Source organism: Ornithorhynchus anatinus, chromosome 16, assembly GCF_004115215.2.
Source record: "Ornithorhynchus anatinus isolate Pmale09 chromosome 16, mOrnAna1.pri.v4, whole genome shotgun sequence".
Classification (NCBI taxonomy): Eukaryota; Metazoa; Chordata; class Mammalia; order Monotremata; family Ornithorhynchidae; genus Ornithorhynchus; species Ornithorhynchus anatinus.
The window spans coordinates 40,308,919-40,335,981 of NC_041743.1; the positions used below are offsets into that span (position 1 = coordinate 40,308,919).

General features: G+C 50.0%; 1 protein-coding gene across 1 annotated transcript; it reads right to left on the reverse strand.

Annotated features, from left to right (window-relative positions):
- Positions 1–27,063, reverse strand: C16H1orf94 (chromosome 16 C1orf94 homolog). The gene is made up of 7 exons (XM_007670494.4): positions 26,819–27,063; positions 15,027–15,679; positions 12,529–12,795; positions 11,219–11,424; positions 3,297–3,377; positions 2,132–2,328; positions 1–403 (listed from the first exon to the last, which is right to left on the reverse strand). The coding sequence occupies exons 1-7, from the start codon at positions 27,061–27,063 to the stop codon at positions 328–330; spliced, it is 1,725 nt and encodes a 574-aa protein (XP_007668684.2). The 3' UTR covers positions 1–327.

Sequence of the window (27,063 nt, forward strand, 5' to 3'; positions counted from 1 at the left end):
TGAGATCTTCACCGTGAATACAACCTTTGTTTTTATTCTTTTTGTCTTATTTCTATTTTACCAACAACAACAATAACAACAAGATATTCCTGTAAGTGCAATAAAACTCTTCTTCTCGGGCGGGAGGGTGGGTGGGAGGGAGGAAGTTAGGGCACGGGAGTGGGCAGGTGAGAAGGTGACTGGATTTCATCTTCTGTTCTCAGCCTCCGCGGAGTTTCCTCAGAGCCAGAGTTGGGCAGGCGGGGCAGGCGTGGGGGAAATCCATGAGCACTCCAAACCAACAGAATCATGTTGGAGTCCGGAGGAGGCCTGGGCAGTGACCCCGACCTAGAAGTTGACCCCATTTCCACTGGAGGAAAAGTAGGGGCTGTTCATCAGAGGCCCGCTGGTCGTGGAACTGAATCTGAGAGAGAGAGAGGGAGAAAACGCTGTGGGCTTGGACCAGGTCCCCCGGCGAAGGTCTCCTTTGCAGAATCACTGTATTTTCTTTGGATTCCACGAGCCCCAGAGGCTCATCAAACCCAGAGATTGAAAACCCCCGGACTTGCTGGAAGGCTGGCTCGCAGCAGAGTAAGGATTTTACTCTGATTAAAGTAATCCAATTAGGAAAAGACAAACGGCCCCGTCCTGCCATCCTGACGCAGGCAGGCCGAAGAGATTCCCCCTGCCAGCTGGCCCCTTCAGGCGCACCCCCACCCTGAACCCCCACTGGGTATCCGAGAGGGGCAAATGGGACCTCCGGCATAAGAACCCGCCCTCCTCACACCGCAGTCCCACAGGGAGGCCAAAGGGGCTGAATCTAAGCCACCAGCTACAGCGGCTGCCCCGTCGAAGAGACGGGCGAGAACTCACCTCTCGCGGTTGCCCGTACCGAGATCACGAGCCCCCCAACAACCTGTGCAGCTGCTGGGTCTAGCGAGAGAAACCCCTGAAGGCCCCTGTGCCCCGTCTCGGGCCTCCAGACTCTTCCTCCGTGCCCGGCACCCCATCCTGAGAGGAAGGCAGTGAGGGCTGCTGGCTTCCTGATGGCATTTTGAGCCTCTGGCCTCAAGTCCCCTCAAAGGTCAGTGAGGCTGTTTATGCACCCATCATAAACAAAAGGGGGCCCAGGAGAAGTGATCTCTAGCCCCCAAAACGGCCCAGCCATCCAACAACGGTACCCCGTCCATGCTCCCCAAGGTCCGAGGGCCTGTACCCCAGGCTGCAGAGACGGATTGATCTTTAGCACCTAAAGAGGTTTTTTTTGTTTTGTTTTTAATGGTATTAGTTAAGCGCTTACTATTTGCCAGGCACTGTACTAAATGCTGGGGTAGATCCAGCATAATAAGGTTGGACACCATCCATGTCCCACATGGGGATCATAGTCTTAATCCCCATTTTACGGATGAGGTAACTGAGGCCCAGAGAAGTGAAGTGACTTGCCCAAGGTCACACAGCAGATAAGTGGAGGAGCCAGGCTTAGAACCCAGCTCGTTCTGACTCCCAGGACCACGTTCTATCCACTAGGCAACACAGCTGGATGAGGCCTTCTGAGGTCCGAAGGACCCGTGGCCCAAGGCCCCAGGACAGAAGGTTTTCACTAGCAATTATTTGGGTTATCCAACTCCCAGGACACACCAGGGTCCCAATTAAAGGAGTCCTAGGGTGGGAAGGGATCCATGGTCTTCCTGCCTCCTAGCAGTTTATGGGCCAAAATCAGCAAGGGCAGTTGGATCCTGTGCTCTTTCTGTCTGTCTCTGCCTCTCTCTATCTCTGTGTCTCTCTTCAGGAGCAGAGACACCACCCCCACACTTAGCTGGACCATCAGGAAGTTCTTCCTTTCCTCCCTCTTATCCATATATTTCCTTGATGTGAATACCCTGAATCCTTGAGTCTAAATTTAGATTTGAATTACCCGGATGATTCACTAGCGCTCAACGAATATGACGGATTGACCAATTGATAGCATCCACCTGATCGAAATGCACTCATTCTCTTGTTTCACTACCGCCATCTTAGATGGGAAAGGTCGTCTGCAAGAGCCCACTTTGCCTGTCATGTCCTGTTCCTTCCCTCTAGCGTTCCTCCCCACCCTCATCCCCCGAAAGGCGCTATTTTTCTCTGAGAACGGTGTCGCAGCCGAGAGACTTACCCAAATGTCTGAGAGAAGAGATACTGCGGCCCGTCCCCTCCCATGGGTGGAGGGTCCCGGGGGCTGCTGGGCAGCTTGGTGGGGGGCCTCTGCGGGTATGAGTAGCCGGGCTGTATGAGAGGGATGTAGCTGAGCAAAGTGGGGTAGGAAGAGCGGAAAAGCTGATGTCCCATCTGTGGAGGGCTGTATGGTGTCACCTGCACCCCATGAGAGGAGAGAGAGGGATTGGCATCACTGAGCGGGGTGACAGAGGAGACGTCACGGCATTGTCGATCGGTCAGTCGATTGTATTTATTGAGTGCTTACTGTGTGCAGAGCACTGTACTAAGAGCTTGGGAGAGAACAACAGTACAGACACATTCCCTGCCCACAACAAGTTTACAATCCAGAACGGGAGGCAGATATTAGTAGAAATAAATAAATTACAGACATGGATAAAAGTGCTGTGGGGCGAGGAGGGGGGAATAAATAAAGGGAGCAAGTCGGGGAAACACAGATGGGAGTTGAAGAAAAGGAAAAGAAAACTTAGTCAGGGCAGGCCTCTTGGAGGAGATGTGTCTTCAGTAAGGCTCCGAAGCAGGGAAGGATAATTATCTGGCAGATTTATATGTCAGGCAGGGCATATATAACATCATCATCAACATCAACAGTAAATGCTGAGTGCCTGTTGAGGACATAGCACTGTATATATACCTGGGAACCCACAGCAGCTATCAAGGTCAAGGGAAGCAGTGTGGGCTAGTGGATAGAGCACTGGCCTGGGAGGCAGAAGGATCTGGTTTCTAATCCCGGATACACCGCTTGTCTGCTGCTCTGGGGCCTTGGGCAAGTCACTTCAGTTCTCTGGGCCACAGTTCCCTGAACTGTACAGTGGGGATTAAATACCTGTTCTCCCTCCTACTTAGGCTGTGAGCCTCATGCAGAATAGAGAATGTGTCCAACCTGGTTAACTTGTACCTACTCCAGTGCTTAGAATGGTGTCTGACACATAATAAGCACTTCAAAAATCCCATAAAAAAATCAGGAATACCGGAAGAGAGAATGCCTCCCGTTACTTTGGGCTGGAGAAGCCGCAGCCCTCCGTTCCAAGCCACGTGACAGAAGACGCTGAGAGTTAGGGGGTTCAGAGAGGTACTGAGTAACAGCTGGGCACTGATGACCTCACCTGTCTGGAGAAGCAGCCGAGCTGGGGGAGAAGCATCCTAGACTGTTGGAAGGGGATCCGGGATCTATGCTGGTACAGGCCCTGGAGGGGAACAGAGACAGAAAGCTTGGTTTCCAGTCCAGCCAGTCAGAGAACTGACCCTTTTGAGGCAGATGAGCCAATGGGCCAATTGGTCAACAAGCCAACAGTAGATATAAGCTAATCAGGTTGGACACAGTCCATGTCCCATGTGGGGCTCCCAGTATTAATCCCCATTTTACAGATGAGGGAACTGAGGCCCAGAGAAGTGAAGTGACTTGCCCAAGATCACACCGCAAACAGTGGCGAAGCCAGGACTAGAATCCAGGTCCTTCTGACTCCCAGGCCCGGACTCTATCCACTAGACCGTGCTTCTTCTCAAGGCGGGCCACTGAATAGGCAGGAAAATGATCACTTTTAGGAGGTGAAGCAGCGTGACTTAGTGGAAAAAGCACAGGTCTGGGAGCTAAAAGACCACCTGGCTTCCAATCCCAGCTCCACCAGTTGCCTGCTGTTTGACCTAGGGCAGGTCGCTTCACTTCTCTGGGCCTCCTCATCCGTAAAATGGAGATTCACTACCTATTCTCCCTCCTACCGTGAGCCCCATGTGGGTCAGAGACTATGTCCAAACTGATTATTTTGTATCTATCCCTCTGCTTAGAACAGTGCGGGGTTCATAATAAGCCCTTAGCCAGCACTGTATTATGATTAGCAGAAATACTTTATTGGGCTCAAAGCAGTGCTGACATTTATCCAGTGATTGATTCATCCTCACATCATCCGGGTGAAGGAGGGCAGTGACCAGAGTGATTCTCCCCGTTTTTGAGGTAAAATAGGAAACGGTGTGGCCTAGAGGAAAGAGCATGGAGCCGAAAGGCAGAGGACCTGGGTTCTAATCCCGGCCCTTCCACCTTCCTGCTGTGTGACCTTGGGCGAGTCAATTCACTTCTCTGTGCCACAGTTGCCTCATGTATAAAGTGGGGATTAAACTCTACCCCCTACATCTTAGACTGTGAGCCCCAAGTGGGAAAGGAGCCATGACCAACCTGATTATCTTGTATCTACCTCAGCAGTAGTACAGTGCTTGGCGCATAGTAAGTGCTTAATGGAGACCATAATTATTAGTAGTAGTACAAAACTGTGGCCCAGAGAGGTTTAGCGACCAGTCCAAGGTCATCCAGCCTGTCGGCAGGCAGAGCTCAGATGAGAAACCTGGACTCTGAGGCTGACATCCTTTTTTTGCTTTTGTCCACGCAGCTCTGTGGAAACGGCCTCTCCGGTCTGGCTCGACGGGGGTTCTGGCAAACTCCCTGATCGGCCGGCCCTTCCCTCCAGCTGCTGGGAACCAGCAGGTGGGCAGGCTTGCGAGCTTTCCCCTTCTTTAGCGGAAAGCTCCTTCTCATTGCCAACACCACAGGGGAATGACAAAATTCTCCCCGCACCTCCTAGGACCCAACTTGGAGTGAGTAATATTCTCCACGGAGACTCAAGGAGCTGAGAGTTGCCTGGGTAACTCATCCTCAGGATCAGGAGGAAAATCTCTTCCTTTGTGCCCGCGCGTGAGGTGGTATAAGTAGAGAAGCCAAGCTGAGCTACCAATGAGAATCCAGATTGAACCAGGCCAACAGCGCATGCCAAATTGTCTACATACTCTGATCCTAGTTTTTTTAATGGTATCTGTTAAGCACTTACTACGTGCCACGCACCGTACTAAGCATCGGGGTAGATATAAGCTAATCAGGTTGGACACAATCCATATCCCACAGTCTCCGTTTCACAGACGAGGTAACTGAGGCCCAGAGAAGTGAAGTGACTTGTCCAAGGTCAAACAGCAGACAAGTGACAGAGTCGGGATTAGAACCCAGGTCCTTCTGACTACCAGGCCCATACTCTAGCTCTTAGGCTACTCAGCTTCTGATTTTACATGCTCACCGGGGACATGGCTAATGCGAAACAGTGGGGGGACAGCTTGCACCCCACCTTGGCAGTGATGTGGTGAAAACCAGTGGGAGAGACATAGCAGCTGCAGGAGAGGATGGACAGGGGCTCTTGACCCCCAGCTGTAAAAATCCACCCTGGATAATCCAAATTGCAGATAATCCAATTGCAAATAATCGAGAGTTGGCAGCAGGAGGATTCAGCAGAGAGAGAGGTGGACCCACCCGGCATAGTGGTGGATACTTTTGGGTGCTTGCCCCTAAGTGGATGTGCTGTATGACATCATCACACCTCGAGGTGACACATCCCAACACCCGCAATGCTGTACTGGAAACAGCCGGAATTCCAAGGACTGAGCCTTGGATCAGGGTCTGTGAGGGCGGGGACACTCAAACCAGAGGGAAGAATTCCAAACTCTGAAAGCAAGGGACCGTGACTGCCAGATCCGTTGTATTGTATTCTCTCAAGCGCTTAGTACGGTGCCTCTCCACACACTTGACTGATGCCATTGATTGACTGATTAGTGGAACTGGAGTTTCTGGCTAGAGCTCCTCGAGGGTTGTCATGAAGCGGTGAGGGCCCCGGGGGAAAGAGAAGCCCTGAGAGGGACCCAAGAAAAATGGCCCCCTGGAAAAACCCTGCCCAGGCGGGCACGTGGGCTGTGGCATTTCCCCTGAGTCAGAAAAATCAATTACTTTCATTGTTACCACTTGCTAGTCGCCTTTCTTTCCCCTACCAAAAATCGCAGCCAAGAGCAGAAATGCCATCAAAGTAACCTTGACAGCTTTAGCACGTCATTTGAGGAAGCAAAATGAGACCCAGCGAAGCCATTTGCATATGTGCTGGGCACCAAGCTTGGTGCCATTTAGGTAGTGACAAATGTTTCAAGCGGAGTCTTCTGACTTGTTACATTTCTTTTTCCACCTTCTCCTCTTTCCTAGGCTGGGCAATACGTAATCCCAGAGCATCGCTCATGTGTGCGTGCTCACATACACACACACACAAACATACACACGCGTACACACACGCACAATATTGCAGAGCTTCTTACCCATGTGCATTCCCACACCCAGTATTCCCAGATCCCTCACATAACTACACACCCATGCATAGGGTATTCCCAGATCGTCACATGCATGTACACATACATGTACACACACACACAGTATTCCCAGAGCTTCACACAAACACTCACCCCAGCCCACACTCACGCACACAACACTTTCCCCTCCTGTGCTCTTGTGCAGCGTCTTGGCAGTGAGCATTCAGCTTGGGGCCGGGAGGTAGCCAGAGGAGTCTGGCAGCCCGGACTGAAAGGAGACCCCCTAACTGCCTATGGAAACGAAGTTGCACCCCCCTTGCGGCAGCTGACACGGGCCCACCACACCTGCCAATATGACCACGGCTCTGAGCGGAGGCTGAAGAATCTAGGAAAGGCAACCCGCACCTGGCATGGACCAGACGTGCGAACTATTAATAACCCATGGCAAGACACAACTCATCTGGAGTCTTTTCTGGCATAAAAAAAAAATTCGATGTTGCAGTACGACCAAACCGTCCAAGGGACCAGACCACTGGGTATTTTTCTGCCTCATTTGCCAGGCGAGGAGAAGTTACAGGGATGTCATGGGCAATCAGAGGACTGACCACTTTTCTGAATATTGTACATTTTTTCTTACATACGTGCTCCCAATTTGATTGATTTGTTCTGCCAAGTGCACACTGTTGTGCATTTTCCACTTGCTTTCTAAATTGCTCTTTTCTCATGTCTACAAGAGGAGAGCTGCAGGGAGGCTTAAAAAAAATTTGAGAGGATCGGAGTGGATACCTCTTGCTGTTAAATAGCTGTTATGCCAGCCTCGTTTTCGGCCAAAAAGAAGGGGACTGGTGGCTTTTTTTTTTTGTCACAGTTCAGCACAGTTTGTCTTGGTAATGGCAGGTTGGGGCTCGGCGAGGCTTGGCAATGGGTCTGTAAGTTGGGCTTTGTGATTGCCTCCTGATAGGCCCATCAGATTGACGGCTGATGCCCAGGAGTCCTAGAGGAAGCACTCTCTCCCTCATATCCCTCTTGGCAGTGGATCTACGGGGCAGGCTTCTTTGTGCAAGCCTCAAAGAATTGGCCCGGGAGGCCGTCGGATGGATGGTTGTTGTCCAAAGATGCTAGAGGAGGTGTCTTGCTCTTCATATCCCTCTTGGGTCTCTCCTAAGGGTCCCTAGGGAAGGAGCAGGGTGGAAGGGATGAACTGGGGGAGGAGGAGAGGGATGAGGCTTCTTTGTGGTGCCCCCATCTGAATGAGAGTGGCCTGCTGATGTTTGGGTCCCTGGGGTGGAGCGGGGCCCTCTGTGACAGACAGTTGCCTCTATCTAGCCCAATCACTCGTGAGCTTGAGTCCGGCACTGGATTGACTGAATTGGGGCTCTCCAAGAAGCTTTTAAGGAGGATTTTGTTTGAAATTCCACTGTCTCCTGTAGACGCAGTGAGGCCTGCTCTCCCACCTGGAACATCCAAATATGCTACAACGCTCCCTTGGGAACCTCAGAGGAGGTAGGATGCTCCCCGGCCACGCAATCGGCAGGGACCAGGGAGAAGAGCCCCATTCTCCCCAGGCCTGATTGAAGCAACATGACCTAGTGGAGAGAGCACAGGCCAGGGAATCAGAGGACCTGGGTTCAAATCCCGGCTCTATCGATTGCTTGCTGTGTGACCATAGTCAAGTCGCTTCACTTTTCTGGGCCTCAGTTACTTCATCTGTAAACTGAAGATTAAATCCTCCTCCCTCCAAATTAAACTGCGAGTTTCCTTGTGGGACAAGGACTGTGTCCAACCTGATTAGCTTGTATCTACCCCAGCACTTCATAAACTGCCTGGCGCACAGCAAGCGCTTAACGAATACCATAACAAAGGGTCACTTCACTTCTCTGGGCTTCAGAGGTATCATCTGTAAAATGATGATTAAATCTCCCCCCCTCCAACTTAGACTGTGAGTCCCCATGGGGGACAAGGACTCTGTCCAACCTGGTTAGCTTGTACCCACCCCCACACTTAGTACAGTGCTTCTGTCGGTCAGTCAATCATATTTATTGAGCACCTACCATATGCGGAGCACTGTACTAAGCACTTGGGAGAGTATAACATAACCATACACAGACACATGCCCTGCCCACAACGAGCTTACAGTCTAGAGGTGGAGGCAGATATTAATATAGTTAAGTGCTTGACAAATATCACTATCATTATTATTTTGATTAACATTATTATTATGACCATAAAAAAAGATCCAGAGGTACCTTAGGCGGAGCAGAAACAAGCCACCTCCCTGTTACATGAGTGGCGGGAATTTATAACGTCCCCTCCACCCCCTTGGCAGTCTCCCCGGGAAACTGACCTGACGACGATGATTGAGCAACAGTCAAAAGCGTTTGCCATCCTCTTTGAAAAATCAACGCCTAGGGTGGAGATGGGAACACTTTGGAACGCACTTTCTCCTGGAAGAGCAGCCTGCTCTGATTATCTTGTATTATTCTACCCCAACACTTTGCAGATAGCAGGCGCTCAACTTAGATCATCTGATGAAAGAGCCAGTTGGGAATGAGGTACTTTGTGATGGAAGGTGGCAGAAAAACTGAGAGGTGATACTTGTTATTCAGTGTGAGTGGTTGGCTGTCTATTACTCTATTGCACTCTCCCAAGAGCTTGATACAGTGTTCTATACCCAGCAAGCGCTCAGTAGATAGCTCATTAACTCCCATAATTGTCTCCACAGCATAAATGCCACGCACAAACACCCACACGGTTTTTGAGGAGAGAATAAAATATTCTTTTTGTAGGCAGAGATAGCGGAACACTCCAGGGTCGGAAGAGGAGAAACAGTACAAACAAAAGCCACAGATACCAGCTCACTGAGATGGTGTAACTCCCGAGTAGCAAGAGGAGAAGCGGGGTGGGGGTTGGGGGATGGAGTGTTTACATAATATATTGAGAATCTTTGCAGTATCAAGAGCTCTCTTATGTTTCTCTTCCTTTTTCCCTTCTTTTTTTCCCTCTTCCTCCTATTGCTAGACTTAACCTTACCATGTCAATAGTCCCTCCCCTTTTGGAGGGTTCCAAAATTATTCAAAGAGGTCAGGGAATTATGCGAGTATCTATGATATTTTTAATTGTCTACGTTGAAGTAAGATTCAGGAGAACCCCAAGAGTGCTTCTAAATCAATCAACTAAATACATTCGAACGGTGGGTTGGCGGGGGCCAGGTCTTCCCAGACAAAAGATGAATGTGGGATTGGACCCTGATTTTCACTCAGTTATCTCAGTCATTGGGGCGGAGGAGGGATTTTTCTTGGCATTCAGTCTGGAACTGTGCCAATGGAGATGGGCCCCACTCTGAATCAGGTCCACCAGAGCAGTGAAATCATCCTCTTGTTTGATCCGGGAAATGAAAAGGCAAAGGGAAGCTATTCACCTGCAAGTGATAAAAGCCCCAGAAAGTGTGTATTCATTCAGTCGTATTTATTCAGCATTTACTGTATGCAAAGCACTGTAAGAAGAGCTTGGGAGAGAACAATAGAATACAGTAGAATGCACTGAGATGGAACCACTTCCCTAACCCTAGACTCTTAGCACGTTGTGGGCAGGGAATGGGTCTGTTATATTGTTATATTGTACTCTCCCAAGCATTCAGCACAGTTCTCTGCACACAGTAAGTGCTCAATAAATATTATTGACTGACAGACTGACTGACTTGAGTGATCTGGGTTTACAGGCCTGGAGTTTGCCCCGTTTCCGGGGCTGACTTGTCATCTTCCCCGGTGTCTGGCCACTGGGATCAGTGTGGAAAAGCTTCTAGGGAGATCCACGAGGGGTTTCTCTAGTCTGTCTGAAGAGAACATGGATAGGCTCAGGATAAGTTGTTTAAGAGAAAGTGACAGAGTGGGACCCGGACCTAGGAGTAAGGAGAACTGGATTCTAATCCTGTCTTTGCCACTTGCTTGCAGTGTGACCTTGGGCATGTCATTTAAGTTCTCTGGGCCTCAGTTTTCTATTATATGGGAATGGACACCTTTCCTCCCTTAGGACTGTGAGCCCCATGGGAGAGACAGGGGCTTTGTTTGTTCTGCTCAGAGCTCGTTGTGTGCAGGAAATGTGTTTATTGTTATATTGTACTCCCCCAAGTGCTTAGTACAGTGCTCTGCACACAGTAAGCACTCAATAAATATGATTGAATGAATGAATGAATCTACCACAGTGCTTAGTAAAATGCTTAGCACACAGTAAGCACTTAGCAAATACCACAATTATTATGATTGTTATATATACCTATGCTTCATATTTACCTTTTTTTCCAACAGTATTTGTTAATGTACTGTACTAAGCACTGGGGTGAATATAAGGTTGGACCCAATCCATGTCCCACATGGGGCTCACAGTCTTAATCCCCATTTTACAGATGAGGTAACTGAGGCCCAGAGAAACAATGAAATTGCCCAAGATCACACAGTAGACAAGCGGCAGAGTGGAGATTAGAACCCAGGTCCTCAGACTCCCAGGCCTGTGCTCTTTCCACTAGGTCATGCTGCTTCCCTGTGTAACTATATATGTTTATCTTCATATGAATATCTAAGTACCCCTTAGAACTTGTCCAAATTTATAGATTGAATTGTACATTCAATGATTTATTCTGCTTACTCTTTTGTAAATATTCTTGTCGCCATCTCCTCCATTAGACTGTAAGCTCCCTGTGGACAAGGAATGTGTCTTGGGCTTCAGTGGCACTTCTCGAGCGCTTCGTACAGCACAGTGCTGTGAATGCTCAATCAGTATCATTACGACTACAACCTTTTCTTCTCTGTGGGCAGGGGAGTTCTGGTGTCCAGTCCTGGCCAAGTCGTAAACTTTGGGTGTCCCCAGCCTCGCCCCGACCCAGTCCGTGACCCCAAAAACCCACCCCGAGTGCCGGCGGTGGCGTTACCTGGTACTGTGGAAAGGTGGATGGCGTCGGGAAGATGGGGGCCGGCGGGTAGTTCAGATTGAGCCAGAGGGGCTGGTTGAGCGAGGGAGAGGCCAGTGATGAAGGGAAGCGCTGCGGGGAGGAGATGTTCCCGGGGAACTTGGAGGGGTTCTTGTCCAGTGCCACCCCCGCTGCCCCCGCCGCCCCTACTGCCGGAGGACCATTTACTGCCGAGAGAGAAAGAGGACACATGGGGTGTGGGTGACGGCCCGGGCGCTGTCGCTCATACCTCTGGCTGGGGACTTGCCCAAGAGGTCCCTGAGGCACAGGTGTCCCCTCCTCAGCGGCAAAGGGAGAGCTGTGGGACGTAACTGTGGGAGCCGGGTGGACCCCCAGACTTGCTCATCCCAGGTGTTCTCCAGAGTGACCTGAAGGTTTCCAATCAGGCTCAAAAAGACCCAAACTAGAGGCTCTCTGCCCTGAGCGCTCTTTGCTGGCTGCCCCCGCCCAGTCCCCATCCTACCCACTGCCCCCCCAATCCTCACCTCTCTCTCACACCCCCCATCTCAGAATGAATCCCCTTTGGAAGCCCCTCAAAGTGCTTTCCTATCAACCTTCACATAACAGTTTCCCTCCTAGCCACGGTGGGAAGAGGGAGGAAGGACAGGTAGGGTTTTTCCCCGGTTTCCAAAGTAGGACCCTGAGGTGACATGACTTTCCCAGAGCCATTCCCTAGCTGGAATGCAAGCCTCCCGAGGGCGGGAAATATGGGTTTGGCTGCTGCAGATCACTCCTGAGAACTTAGTCCAGTTTTGTGCACCCAGTAGGCACTAGACCAACGTGACCAATTCCTAGAGCTATGGGTAATAGCATTAACAACATCAACAACAATAATAATAGTAATAGTAGTAACACTAATAATAACTCTTGTGTTTAAGTGCTCACTACGCACCAAGACTAAAGTAAGCTCACTATAGTAAGCTCTGGTTTAGATACATGATAATCAGGTAGGACACTGTCCGTGTCCCACATAGAGCTTACAGTGTAAGAAGGAAGGAGAACAGGTATTGAACCCCCATTTTACAGATGAGGAAACTGAGGCACAAGTGAAGTGACTCACCCAAGGTCACGCAGCAGGCAAAAGATGAAGTTAGAATGAAATCCCAGTCCTTCTGACTCCTAGGCCCCTGCCTAATAGAACTGGGTGCCAGGACCACCCCGCCCCCCCTCCTTTTTGCATCCCCGAATTTCACTCTGCGGACCCCCACTTTGTCCCCTACCCTGAGCTGTCTTCTGAGCTCACCCCCGCTGCTCTCCTGCCCCCGACTTACTCTTCAGGTCCAGGCCGTCCAGGCCGGCTTTCGTCCGGAACATCAGCTGCCCGTCGGTGTTCTTGGTGGTCCTGAGGAACTCATAGAGGAGGTTCTTCTCTGAGGCCCAGGGTAGCTTTTTGGAGGGCAGTGACACCAGCCCGTTGCCGGACTTGCCGATGCTCGGGCGGTCTTCCTTGCCCAAGTCCTTTCGGCACAGGGACCACCGGCTGAGAGTGTCATCGTCTTTGGCCTGGTCCGACTCCTTCGCCCTCTCATCCGTTTCCGCTGCGGGAAGAAAGACGAGGGGGAGAGGGCGGGGATCCTGGGATCTCCAGGATCCAGGCATCCCTGGGCTCCCTAGCCATCCTCCCTTAACAAAGCTTCTCCCCTCAATCAATCCAACAATCGGTGGGATTTATTCAGCATTTACTGTGTGCAGACCACTGTTCTGAGTGATTGGGAGAGTACAGTATAACAATATAACAGACACAGTTCTTGCCCACAGTGAGCTTACAATCTAGAGGGAGAGACAGACTTTAATATAAATAAATAAATTATAGATAATATACATAAGTGCTGTGGGCCTGGAAGGGGGATTGAATAAAGAACACTGGACTAAGCCTTGCATCTCCCTAGAGCCTCCTTGACTCCTCCCTCCCCCCCGCAAATTCAATTCGTGCGAGAGGTTTGCAGAGATAATAACTGCTGTGCAACACAATGTGTTTAGGACTGGGGTAGGTGCAAGTCTATCATATCGGACCCGATCTCTGTTCCACATGGGGCTCACAGGCTAAGTAGGAAGGAGAACAGATAGATATTTTCCCCTTTTACAGATGAGGAAACCAAGGCTTCCATGCTGCCATTCCTCCTATCTATAACTTATTATTGGAATGTCTGTCTCCCCCGTTGGATCATCAGCTCCTTGTGGGCAGGGGATGTGTCTACCAACTCCACTGTGTTGTACTGTCCCAAGTGCTTAGGGGACTGGACCGAGGCCACCAAATAAATACCATTGAAAAGGCCTAGAGAGATAAAGTGATTTGCCCAAGGTCACACAGCAGGGATTAGAACCCTGGACTACTGACTTCCCGTTCCGTGCTTCTGTGGCAGAACCACACTGACTCTCGTGGATGGGAGAGGAGGTCGCGATGGGAGTTATGCTCCCCATGCCCCCCACAGCATGGTTCTGAAAAAGAGTTCCATGGCCTCATCTGCAGTTATTATGTTGGGAGAAAAAGATTCAGCTGCACCTGTCCCTGCAGTGGCTTCCCGGTGATTTTGCCCCCTCCCTGAGTGTAGCCCAGAGCCTATGAAGCCCCATCGCCCACCGATCTCAGCAGCCTGGCCCCTCCCTGAGGCGGGGCGGGGGGGAGGGTGCACATTGGAGACCGTTCACAGGCACACAACACCGGGCACACCACACCATTCCCCATCTCAGCACGGGGAGAGAGTGTATCGTAGCAGGGCCCGGGGGGCTTCTATCTGAGCTCTCCTTCGCAGACCCCCTCAGCGAAGGGTTTCAGATTGGCCAAAAGAAACGGGCCTAGAACTGGTGAAATTCCCCTGAGTCTAATTTAAATCCTGCAGCCCTCTCCCCCGCCCCATCTCCCCAGAATGCTCCAACACCCAGGCATCTTCAGGAAGTATCCGCTTCGGGGTTTAAATGACTCTGACCCATCAGGCAGAGATTTATTTTCAAGCTGCTCAGAAGCCGGGAAGCGGTTTTGAGCTGGAGTGTCCTGTGGGAAAAGAAGCCAGCGGGGATATCGGAAGTCTCTGAGGCTCTGGAGGAGGCAACTCTCAGCAGCAGAGCCTGATGGACTCAAAGTGTTTGACGCGGTGTTGGGAAGCAGCGTGCTCTCCTCAGGGAGAGAGTGCGGGACGGGAGTTGGCGGATCGGCATCTCGTCCCGGCTCTGCCACTTGCCTGCTGTGTGACCTTGAGCAAGTCACATACCTTCTCTGCGCCTAAGTTTTCCTCATCCGTTAAAAAGAGGGGTATAATACTTGTCCTCCCTCCCCCTTAGACCAGGAGCCTCTGTGGAACAGGAACTGCATCAATAATGTCTGTCTGCCCCTCTAGACTGTAAGCTCATTGTGGGCAGGGGACATGTCCACCAACTCTCTTCTCTTGTACTCTCCCAAGCGCTTAGTATAGTGCTCTCAGACAGTAGGCACTCAATAAATATGACCGATTGATCGATCCTAACCTCCTCGTGGCATTCTGGAGGGCCCAAACAGGGACGGGACTTCCAGAATGGGGATACTTGAAGCCAGGGACCTCTTCGCTCCTCTAGACTGGAAGTTCGTGGTTTGCAGGGAATGTATCTGTCTATTGTTATATTGTTCTCGCCCAAGAGCTTAGTACAGTGCCTTGCGCAGAGGAAGCGCTCAATAAATGATTGAATGAATGAATGGGTGGGATCATTTTTAGGAAATGGCCTTCTGGGCAGCCCAGCGAAGCGAGTGGGGAATCCCCATGGCTTTTTCCCCCACCACCCGCAGCCGCCGTCTCACTCAGCAGGCCGTCCTCCGTCGAGCCGCCCTCCGTCTTGGCACAGATCTTGGCGAAGACTGGGAGCTGCTTCTTCCGGGCCCGGCTCCTGGCCGCGGCCTTCCCTGCTGCTGACCCGAACTGGCCGAACAGGCTGTCCTGCAGGAAGTCCCCGATGATCCGGGCCTCCTCCGGCACAATGCTGCTGCCGCCTGGGGCCTTGGGAGCCTCGAGACGCAGGAGGGGAAACTCGCCAGGGTTGGGGTTGGGGTCGGAGGCTGGTCGCGGCGCGCCTTTGTCCTCCGGCCCCTTGAGGCTTTGGCGATCACCCACGAGTGCGATGTCCCCGATGGGGGACTTGCCATCGGCATGGGATGGCCTGGTCCGGGACTCCTGCTCCCTCCCGGCACTGATGGGCCGGGCCGTCTGTCCCAGGGCCTCCTTCTCCTCCACCAGGAGCTCCCCATTCAGGGGAGAGGGGGGCGGGCTGACGAGTGCCAGGGGCAGCCGGGGACGGGTGAAGGCTGGTCTCAGGCCTCGATCCAGAGAGAGGTCGAGGCCTCCCGGGTCTCCGGTGCTGTCCTTCCTGAGGTTTAAGTTCTCTTTGGCGAGATTCAAGTACTCCTGCTCCACCAGAAGGGAGATTTCGTCTTTGCCACAGGTCAGTTCCAGAGATCTGAGGGATAAAGTGATCAGATAAAGCCTGTGGGCAGGGACTGCGTCTACCAACTCTGTTGTATTGCTATATTGTACTCTCCCAAGTACTCAGTACACTGCTCTGAACACATTTAGTGCTCAGTAAATACGTTTGATTGGTTGGTGTGTTTATTAACTTAATTACACACTTATTCACTCAGCCTAGCATAAGTGCCTATTTTTTCACTCTTAAATATGGAATAGCCACCCTTTATATCTACTGGCTCCCTACTAGAGATCTGTGGGCACCAGAAGACATGGCTTTTAATCTGTGCTCTGCTCCTGGCCAAGGAATGTGATCTTGAACAAGACACTTCTCTGGGCCTCCGTTTCCTCAGTTCGCAGCGGGGGATAAAATGAATTGGGAGGGACTCCCATGTAGGCCAAGAAGCAAGTCTGATCTGAAGATCTTGAATCCACCCCAATATGTAGCACGGGGCTTGGCCCAGAGTGGGTGCTTAATAAATATCAATAGTGAATACTAGTAATGATCCTGCAAGGAAGCGAGAGATTGGACTGAGTCACCTCTCTGAGGACTCTTTACATTAGAGAAGCCGTGTGGTCTAGTGGAAAGAGTCCGGGCCTGGGAATCAAAGTGCCTGGATTTTAATCCCAGCTTTGCCACTGTCCTGCTGATTGGTTTTGGCCAAGTCTTTTAACTTCTCTGGTCCTCAGTTTCCTCCTCTGTAAAATGGGGATTCAACACCTGTCCTTCCTCCACCTTAGACCGTGAGTTCCATGAGAGACAGGGACTGTGTCCAACTTGATTATCTTGTATCTACCCCAGTGCTTAGTACAGCCCTAGCTGCATAGTACGCGTTTGACAAATACCATGATTATCATCATCCTAAAATCCAGTGACCACATCTCCAGTCAGTAAAGATTGAAGGCAGACACAGAGGAGTGAAAATGAATCATCTGAAGAGGCCAACTCCACTCTCCCAATCCTTAGGCAAAGGACAAATCTGAATCGTCCAGGCAGGCTGGGACACTTCCTTCCGTTTCACCGCAGTGGCCTGCCCGTCCGCAGAAATGATAGCTGTCCAGGGGCAGCCCCTTGGGCAGACACTGTGCATCATTTCTGCATTTGTGACATAAAGAATGGTGTAAAAATAAAAGATATCGACTACTTGGCGTCCACCTCCAGAATAATGACTAAGAGGGCACGTTGTTCATTTCCCAAACAGCAGTTTGGTGTATATTAGAACACAGAAGAGAGATGAAAACTACTATCTGTCTGAAGACCAAAATAAAAAAATTGCAGGCAGGAAATTGTTAGTACTGAACGAGGACACACAAATAAATATCTCCTTAGGCGGCAGCCTCTCAGGCCTGCTTCTAAACAGCGCTAATCGTCACCTTCCACCACCACATTTAATTGCCTGCAACAGCTTTTGGAGGACAAGGGGACGTGGCTTGATTCGGTTTACAACGAGAAATCTGGACTTCTGATATTAACTGTCAAGAGTCAGAATTTACCCAGGAAACGGGACGAGCTCTGAAAGCGGCTTAGAGGGAGTCGAATGCTCAGGATGATCACGATTTTATTTTTCTTTTATGGTATTTGTTAAGCGTTTACTATTTTCTAAGTACTGTAATAATAATAATAATGATGATGATGGTACCTGTCAAGTGTTTACTATGTGTCAAGTACAAGTTAATCAGGTTGGACCCAATCCCCGTCCCACACTGGGCTCACACTCTTAATCCCCATTTTTTACAGATGAGGTAACTGAGGCACAGAGAAGTGAAGTAACTGCCCAAAGTTATACAGCAGACAGGTGGTGGAGTCAGGATTAGAATCCATGACCTTCTGACCACTAGGTCTGTACTCTATCCACTATACCCATGCTGCTTCTCTACTGTACTAAGCCCTGGGGTAGATACAAGTCAATCAGGTTGGACACAGTCCATGTCCCCATGAGGCTCACAGTCTTAATCCGCATTTGAAACAGCATAGCTCAGTGGAAAGAGCCCAGGCTTGGGAGTCAGAGGTCATGGGTTCTAATCCTGGCTCCGCTGCTTGTCAGCTGTGTGACTTTGGGCAAGTCACTTAACTTCTCTGTGCCTCAGTTACCTCATCTGTAAAATGGGGATGAAGACTGCGAGCCCCACGTGGGGCAACCTGATCACCTTGTATCCTCTCCAGCGCTTAGAGCGGTGCTTCGCACATAGAAAGCGCTTAACAAATGCCATCATCATCATTATTATTATTATTATTATAGATGAGGTAATTGAGTCCCAGAGAAGTGAAGGAACTTGCTTTAGGTTCCACAGCAGACAAATGGCAGAGCCGGGCTTAGAACCCAGATCCTTCTGACTCTCAGGCCCGGACTCTAAGTGTTGATCACTCTGCTTCCTTTGTCCCAAGCCCTGGGGTAGAACCAGATAATCAGCAGCTTGGGAAAGAGCCCAGGCTTGGGAGTCAGAGGATGTGGATTCTAATCCTGGCTCTGCCACTTGTCTGCTGCGTGATCTTGGATAAACCACTTCACTTCTGTGGGCCTCAGTTACCTCATCTGTAAAATGGTGATGAAGACCGGGGGGCCCCACGTGGAGCAACCTGACTACCTTTCATCTACCCCTGCACTTAGAACGGTGCTTGGCACATAGTAAGTCCTTAACAAATACCATAATCATCATCATCACCATAATCAGATTGGCCACGGCTCCTGTGCCTCCCAGCATTCGCAATCCAAGAGGAGGGGAGAGCAGGCCCCTGATCCCCATTGTAAAGATGGGGAAAACTGAGGCCTAGAGCAGTTAAGTACCTCCACCAAAGCCACTCAGTAGGCCGGGGGCAGAGCTGGGAATTAAACTTGGATTTCCTGATTCTCAGTCCCGAGCTCATTCTGCTAGACCATACAGCCTCTCGGTAACTTGAGGGAAGGGGACCACGAAGGGCCAGGAGAGTGAGCTGGAGAAGATCACCCTTCTGGAGGTGTGTCATGAGAGATGAATCCAGAGAATAGAGAAGAGGAGCATGAGGAAACTGCAAGGCATATACAGCAATAAAAAAAAGCTTGGTCGGGGAGTTATAGAGCGATTCTTATTGTTCAAATTACCTGTAAAACTTTTCATTTGAATCTGTTTAATAAGAGATGGCTTTCCCTAAGGAAGAAGCTTTTCTTTTTTTTTTAATGGGACTGAGGAGCTGAGCTGGAAAGAAAGTTGCCACAAAGATATTAAAAAGGGGATTAAACAAAACCACTGGTGCACCATCTACCCCGGCTCCCAATAACCAGGGAGAGAGCAACTAAAAACCACCATAAAATCAAATTAAAACGGTAGAGACTGAGAGCAGGATATTACTTGGGAAATAGATATGCACGCAGTACCGGATGAGGAAAAACAAAAGGGGGAAATTTGGAGGCAGTCACTTAGGCGAGATGATTTTTGAACTTGAATAACTTGACCAACAGTAGCACTGGAATGTCCACTACCTCCTAGAAGCCTTCTGGGATCCCCCCAGATGCGAGGGAGAAAGGCTGGCCCTGGGACGCAGTCTGGCTCCACATTCTTAATTAGGCCGATCACTCTAATTTGGTGTGGCTTCCACTTCCCGCTCAGTGACCACAAGGGACTGGGGAAAGTGTGGATTAAAATCATCCACCATATTAGGGCATCGGGACTATAAATCCCAGAATACCAGGGGACTGAAAGTGAGCATGCCCTGGGCCTCCTCCTCTTGGTGAGAAAGATGCTTGCATTTAAAGAGAGCAAGAACAGCAGGAGGTGGCTTAGTGGTTAGACCACGGGCCTGGGAATCGGTAGGACCTGGGTTCTAATTCTGACTCCGCCATCATTCTGCTCTGTGACCTTGCCACGACGCTTCGCTTCTCTGTAGCTCAGTTACCGCCTCTATAAAATGGGGATTAAGACTGTGAGCCCCAAGTGGGACATGGACCGTGTTTAACCCGATTGGCTTGTATTTACCCCAGTGCTTAGCACAGTGTGACACACTTAGTTAGCACTTAATAATTACCATATGACAAAGCCAAGAGTTGGGATCCGATGATCTGATCCGCTAGGCACTTTACCCAGATCAGACTCTGTTCTGGGCTGTTTGCTCATTTTTTCTAAAATTGCCTGGGGGCTTTTAGAGAAATCTGGGGCCTGCCCAGATGGCTTTTCTGATGCAGCGACAGCCTGCAGGCAGACCCTTCCCTGAGGTTCTCCTCAGGGCCCCCATCCAAGTTCAAAAGCACGAGCATCATCATTAACAACAAAAGTGGTATTTATTGGGTGATTTTTTTAAAAATCGAATTTGTTTAAGCGCTTATTATGTGCCAGGCACTGTTCTAAGCACTCAGGTAGATACAAGGTGGTCAGATTGGATACAGCCCCTATCCCACATGGGGCTCACAGTCTTAATCCCCATTACACAGTTGAGGTAACTGGAAACCAGAGAAGTGAAATGACTTGCCCAAGGTCACACAGAAGACAAGTGGCAGAGCCGGAATTAGAACCCAGGTCCTTCTGACCCCCAGGTCCGTGCGTTATTGCGCTATCTACTAGGCCACGATAATAATGTTAGTATTTGTTAAGCGCTTACTATGTGCCAAGCACTGTTGGTATGTGCAGAGCACTGTACTAAGCGCTCAGGGGATCTCGGGACCGGCTAGTCTGCCATCAACACATTCACTTCATTCGACCCAGCATCAGTTCTTCCATCACCAGGAAAGAAATATCGTCACCTCTAAATTGACTGGTTAACATGAAAAATAATAAGTCAGTGGCTGAATAAAAAATATTATTTCATTTCCTGGAGACCTGTGTCGACTTAAATCAAATGTCACCCCACTCTGTCGGAAGTGTCATTCTCAAGCCTGGCGCGGGCTTTAACATGCCCTGGTGACGGACTTTGGGATCAAGAGCAATATTTTACACTGGGGCTATTGATTTATTCAAATTCCCCAATCAACTCAGGCACGACCTTGGCAAAGTTATGGCCTCTGCAGCTACTCAAAGTGGCGAGCCCCAGTAGTATGAGCTCCTTGAGGGTCAGAGACTGTGTCTAACTCCCACCCTTCCCAGAATTTAGGCTGGGAAGCAGCACGGCCTAATGGAAAGAGCATGGGTCTGGGAGTCGGAGGACCTGGGTTCTAATCCAGACTCTATCCCTTCCCTGCTGTGTGATCTTGGGCAAGTCACTTCGCTTCTCTGGGCCTCAGTTCCATCATCTGCAAAACAGGGATTCAGTACTCGTTCTCCCTCCTACTTATTAGTGGGACTGCATTATCTTGGCTTGGCACGTAGTAAGTGCTTAATCATCATCATCATAATAATAATAATGTTGGTATTTGTTAAGCGCTTACTATGTGCAGAGCACCGTTCTAAGCGCTGGGGGAGATACAGGGTAATCAGATGGTCCCACGTGAGGCTCACAGTTAATCCCCATTTTACAGATGAGGTCACTGAGGCACAGAGAAGTGAAGTGACTTGCCCACAGTCACACGGAGAAGCAGCGGGGCTCAGTGGAAAGAGCCCGGGCTTTGGAGTCAGAGGTCATGAGTTCGAATCCCAGCTCCGCCACTTGTCAGCTGTGTGACTGTGGGCAAGTCATTTAACTTCTCTGGGCCTCAGTGACCTCATCTGTAAAATGGGGATTAAGACTGTGAGCCCCATGCGGGACAACCTGATTCCCCTATGTCTACCCCAGCGCTTAGAACAGTGCTCTGCACATTGCAGAGCCGGCATTCGAACCCATGACCTCTGACTCCCGAGCCCGGGCTCTTTCCACTGAGCCACGCTGCTTCTCGTGGCTTCCTGACTTGCTCTTTCTCTTTAAATCGAGGGACTCCAAAGACAAGCTTTGCAGACAATAGATGAGCAACTGACGATTGCTCCTTTTCAGCTTTGGTATGCAGTTGATAAGCTTTTCCCAGCTAACGGGAACAGTCATCCACAGTGCGGAAGCCTACGTTTGCAACCTGCTGCATTCAATTAACACTTAGCACGTAATTGGCACTTTATTATTAACACTCAATCCATCTATAAAATGGGACCATTAATACCTGCCTGGTAAGTCGATTGTGAGGATTAATTAATGTTTGCTATTCACTTTGAACAGGGAAAGGACCACAGGAAAGGCTACCCACTGGATTTTATTTAATTTTTTTGTACTAGTAGTTAGTTCCTTTCTCTCCCTCCCCTCATTGTCCCCAAGAAAAAATGATTTGACAGAATCTCCCCAGGTCGGGCTTGCTCAGCAAGGAGCTGGGATATTTACACCCTCCTTCCAAAACACTTTAATTTTCTGTTACAGTCTTTGAATGCTTCTCAGCCTTCCCTGTAAATATTTTGATGTGGGCTTTTGGAAACCTTTCTGTGGAGTCTGAATGCAACAGCTGCTAACTGTGCAGTAGAACTACAGATGTGGGGAAGCTCCAGGAAACAGCATTTATGCAAGACCCACTAGGAGATCAGAGCAAAATGTGTTTGCCCTCCTCCTATCTACTGAGGGCTTCCTATGTGTAATCAATCGATCAATCAGTGGTATTTATTGAGCTCTAACTTCTTCCTTGAGAAGCTGCACGGTCTAGTGGATAGAGCACGGGCCTGGAAGTCAGAAGGAGCCGGGTTCTAATCCCAGCCCTGCCATTGATCTGCTATGTGAGCGGAGAAGTTCAGTGACTTGCCAAAGGTCACTCAACACACATATGGCAGATCCGGGAGTAGAACCCTGGTGCTCCGGTTCCCGGGGCTGCCGTGTTTCCATTAGTCTGTACTGCTTCTCAAGTATTTGGGACTTCTGTTTGACCACATAAATCCGTCAATCTATCGTATTAATTGAGTGTTTACTGTGTGCAGAGAGTACAATGTAACTATAAATAGACAACATTCCCTGCCCACAAAGAGTTTATAGTCCAGAGGGGGAGACAGACATTAATATAAATAAATTATAGTTACATACCTAAATGTTGTGGGCTGGGAGGGGGGGTGAATAAAGGGACCAATTCAGGTGAGTGAGGCAGAAGAGGAAAGGAGGGCTTAGTCAGGGAAGGCCTCTTGGAGAAGATGTGCCTTCAATAAGGCTTTGAAATGAGGGACAGTAATGGTCTGGCTGATATGAGGAGGGAGGGCGTTCTAGACCAGGTACATCTCCACCCTCTCCCTCTCAGCTCATCTCTTCTCAGCGGGTGAACCAATCAGCCAGAGAGTCCGAATGGAATATTAAAATGCCACTTACAGCCAAAGTAAACTCGATAAATCAATCATCCCTAAGCCTAACAGCTACCTAAAGCAAACAAGTGAAGCAGCCAGAAGACACCTCTTAGTAAAGCAAGCCCTTCAGTGATGTTTCGAAGGCAGCTGGGGGAACATCCACTGGGATCCCGTGAAATGCTGTTGGTCGGAAAGCTCTCCGCCTAGAAGGGAGCATCTCCTTCCTGCTCGACGCATCTAACGGCGAAACGCACCCACGGGTGAGTGTGTGTGCCTGAGAGGACTGCTCTGAGAACATCAGCAGAATCGTCCATCTGGTGTTTTGGAGGAGGTTTTTGTGGTCAGCATTCAATCGATCAATCACTAGTGTTCACTGAGCACCCGTTCTGGGCAGAGCACTGCACTAAGCGCTTGGGAGAGTGCAGTAGAGTTGGTTGCCCTTGAAGATCATACGATTTATCAGGGGAGGCTCAGGCCAAGATACATTACCCTTAGGGGAAACAATGAAAAGGAGGCTATGGGCAGGGGTTAGTGCTTGAGTAACAGGCATGAAAGAGCGAAACAAACGGGGAGTCAACGGGAGGGGAATCTGAACAGCGGAGGTAGCTCAGAAGTGCTAAACAGGCAGTGGGTGGGGGTGATATAGGCAGTGGGGAGGGGGTGAAGGACTAGAGAAGTATCTGATGATTCATTCGTTCATTCAGTCGTATTTACTGAATGCTTAATGTTGGTATTTGTTAAGCGCCTACTATGTGCCGAGCACTGTTCTAAGCGCTGGGGTAGACACAGGGGAATCAGGTTGTCCCACGTGGGGCTCACAGTCTTAATCCCCATTTTACAGATGAGGGAACTGAGGCACCGAGAAGTTAAGTGACTTGCCCAAAGTCACACAGCTGGCAAGTGGCAGAGCCGGGGTTTGAACCCATGACCTCTGACTCCAAAGCCCGTGCTCTTTCCAGTGAGCCACGCTGCTTCTGCTTACTGTGTGCAAAACACTGTACTGATTGCTTGGGAGAGTACAATATATCAACAGACACATTCCTGCCCACAGTGAGTTCACAGTCTAGAGTGGTAGACAGACTCTAATATAAACAAATAGATAATTATAGGTATATGCAGATATATATATATATATATATGTATACATATGTGCTGTGATCAATCAATCAGTAGAATTTATTAAGCATTTATTGAGTGCAGGGCACTGTATTAAGCGCTTGGGAGAGTACAGTATATCCACAGGCACATTCCTGCCCACAGTAAGTTCACAGTGTAGAGGGGGAATGAACACTAATATAAACAAATAGATGAATTACAGATATATACAGATATATATATATGTATACATATGTGCTGTGGTCAATCAATCAGTAGTATTTATTAAGCATTTATTGAGTGCAGGGCACTGTATTAAGCGCTTGGGTGAGTACAATATATCAACAGACACATTCCTGCCCACAACGAGTTCACAATCTAGAGGGGGAGATGGATATTAATATAAACAAATAGATAAATAAATTACAGATATATACAGATATATATATATATACACATGTGTGCTGTGATCAACCAATCAGCACTATTTATTAAGCATTTATTGAGTGCAAGGCACTGTACTAAGCGATTGGGAAAGTACAGCACAAGAATATATCAGAAACATTCCCTGCCCACAGCGATCTTACAGTCTAGAAGGGGACAGACATTAACACGAATAAATAAATAAATTACAGACATGTACATAAGTGCTGTGGGGGTGGTGAATAAAGGGAGGATGGGAAGCAGCGTGGCCTAGAGGATAAAGCACGGACCTAGGGACTTGGGAGCCAGAGGATCTGGGTTCTAATTCTGCCTCCACCAGTTGCCCGCTGTGTGACTTTGGACAAATCACTTAACTTTTCTGGCCTTCAGTTTCCTCAACTGCAAAATGAGGATTCAATACCTGCTCTCCCTCCTAACTTGATCGAGGGACAGGGACTGTTTCTGGGCTGATTAGCTTGTATGTATTCTTAGAACAGTAATAATAATGTTAATAATGTTGCTATTTGTTTAGCGCTCACTATGTGCAGAGCACTGTTCTAAGAGCTGGGGTAGATACAGGGTAATCAGGTTGTCCCACGTGAGGCTCACAGTTACTGCCCATTTTACAGATGAGGTAACTGAAGCACAGAGAATAATAATGTTGGTATTTGTTAAGCGCTTACTATGTGCAGAGCACTGTTCTAAGCGCTGGGGTAGAACCTATGACCTCTGACTCCGAAGCCCGGGCTCTTTCCACTGAGTAAACACTTGAGAAATGCCCTAAAAAACAAACCAAATAAACGGACCCAATTGCCAGAGTGAAGGGGAGGATCCGGTGTGAAGCCTTTCCCGACTAATCTCTCATCTCCCGACCCCATTTTCCTCCCCACTGCATCACACGTGCACTGAGGCCTCATCCGCCAAACACTTAGCTACTCCTTCCCTCAGGGACTCCCACAGCACACAGCTTCATACTCTCTTGCTTACCACATCTGTAAAGTATGTTGCCGTCTGTCTCCCCAGCTAGACTGCAAAACTCCACGAGGGCTGGGATAGTGTCTCCCGACCCCGCTGTACTCTCAAAAGTGTTCAGAACAGTAAAATCAATTGCGGTAGTTGGTAAGCGCTTACTAGGTGCAAAGCACTGTTCCAAGCGCGGGGGTGCACCCCTCGAGGCTCACCGTTTTTTTAATCCCCGTTTGACAGATGAGGTAACTGAGGCCTAGAGAAGTTAACCTAAGGTCACACGGCTGACAAGCGGCGGAGGCGGGATTAGAACCCGTGACCTCTTACTCTCGAGCCCGTGCTCTTTCCCCTGAGCCATGCTGCTCACGGCAGACTGCAAGCTCCTTCAGGGTGTGACGATAAGAGACTTGTAGTCTTTTCACAAGTGCTTAGCACAGTGCTCTGCAAGGCAGTACACTCTGCTAAATCTATCGCCATCTCCCAGACAGGATAGGCTGTAAACTCTTTAGGGGAGTGTCGACTCGTGCATCCTCGCTCCCCTGTATCCTCTCAAATGCTTATTACGGTGCTCTGCACACAGTGAGAAGCGGTGTGGTCTAGCGGATAGAGACGGGCCTGGGAGTCAGAAGGATCTGGGTTCTAATTCCAGCTCTGGCGCTTGCGTGCCGCGTGATCTTGGACAAGCCGTTCCACTTCTCTGTGCCTCAGTTACCTTGTCTGTAAAATGGGGATCAGGATCACGATCGCCACGTGGACCACGGACCGCGTGATTTTCTACGCCAGCGCCCGGCACACAGTAAGCGCTTAACAAATACCGTGAAAAGTGGGCACTCGATAAATACCATGGCCGGCACTTCGGCGTTTAGTATTCGTTCGATCGCATTTCATTCCGTCGTATTTATCGAGTGCTCACTGTGCGCGGACTCCGGGGGAGTAAGGTATAACAGTGGAAAGAGCCCGGGCTTGGGAGTCAGAGGTCCTGGGTTCGAATCCCGGATCTGCCACTTGTCAGCTGTGTGACTGCGGGCGAGACACTTCACTTCTCTGTGCCTCAGCTCCCTCATCTGTAAAATGGGGATGAAGACTGTGAGCCTCCCGCGGGACGACCCGATTGCCCTGTATCTACCCCTGCGCATGGAACGGCGCTCTGCGCATAGTAGGCGCTTCACAGATACCGACGTTATTATAACAGTGAACGGTGTTTGGCACGCAGTGCTCTGCATTGGCTCGCAATCCGTTACCACTGCATCAGATACGATCGACCGATCGGGAGATCGGTCGAGGCCGCCTTATCGATCTCAGTCACAGGGCGTTTCCAGGGAGACGGTGGGCTGTTACCACGTTTTCACTCCTTCCACTCTGGGAGTGGGGAGGGGAAGAGGGATGGGGAGAAGGAGGAAGGGAGGAAGGGGGCGGAGGAGTAGCTGAGTGGGAAGGGGGGGGGGGGAATCGGGGCGGGGTCACTCACTCTTCCTGCAGGCCGCCCCGAAGCCTGAGCCCCCCCAGGTCGGGCAGGGCGGGGGTCGGCGGGGCCCGGGCCGGGGGAGGGTCCTCGGGCAGCCCCTGGACCCTCTTCCAGATGCGGTGGCAGGCCGCGTCCAGCCCGTCCCGAGGCGCGTCCTGGTGGATCCAGATGTGGCGGGGGAAGGGGCCGAGGGCCGAGGGGCCGAGGGCCGGGGGGCGGGGGCCGGAGCGGCCGTTGCGGGTGGCCAT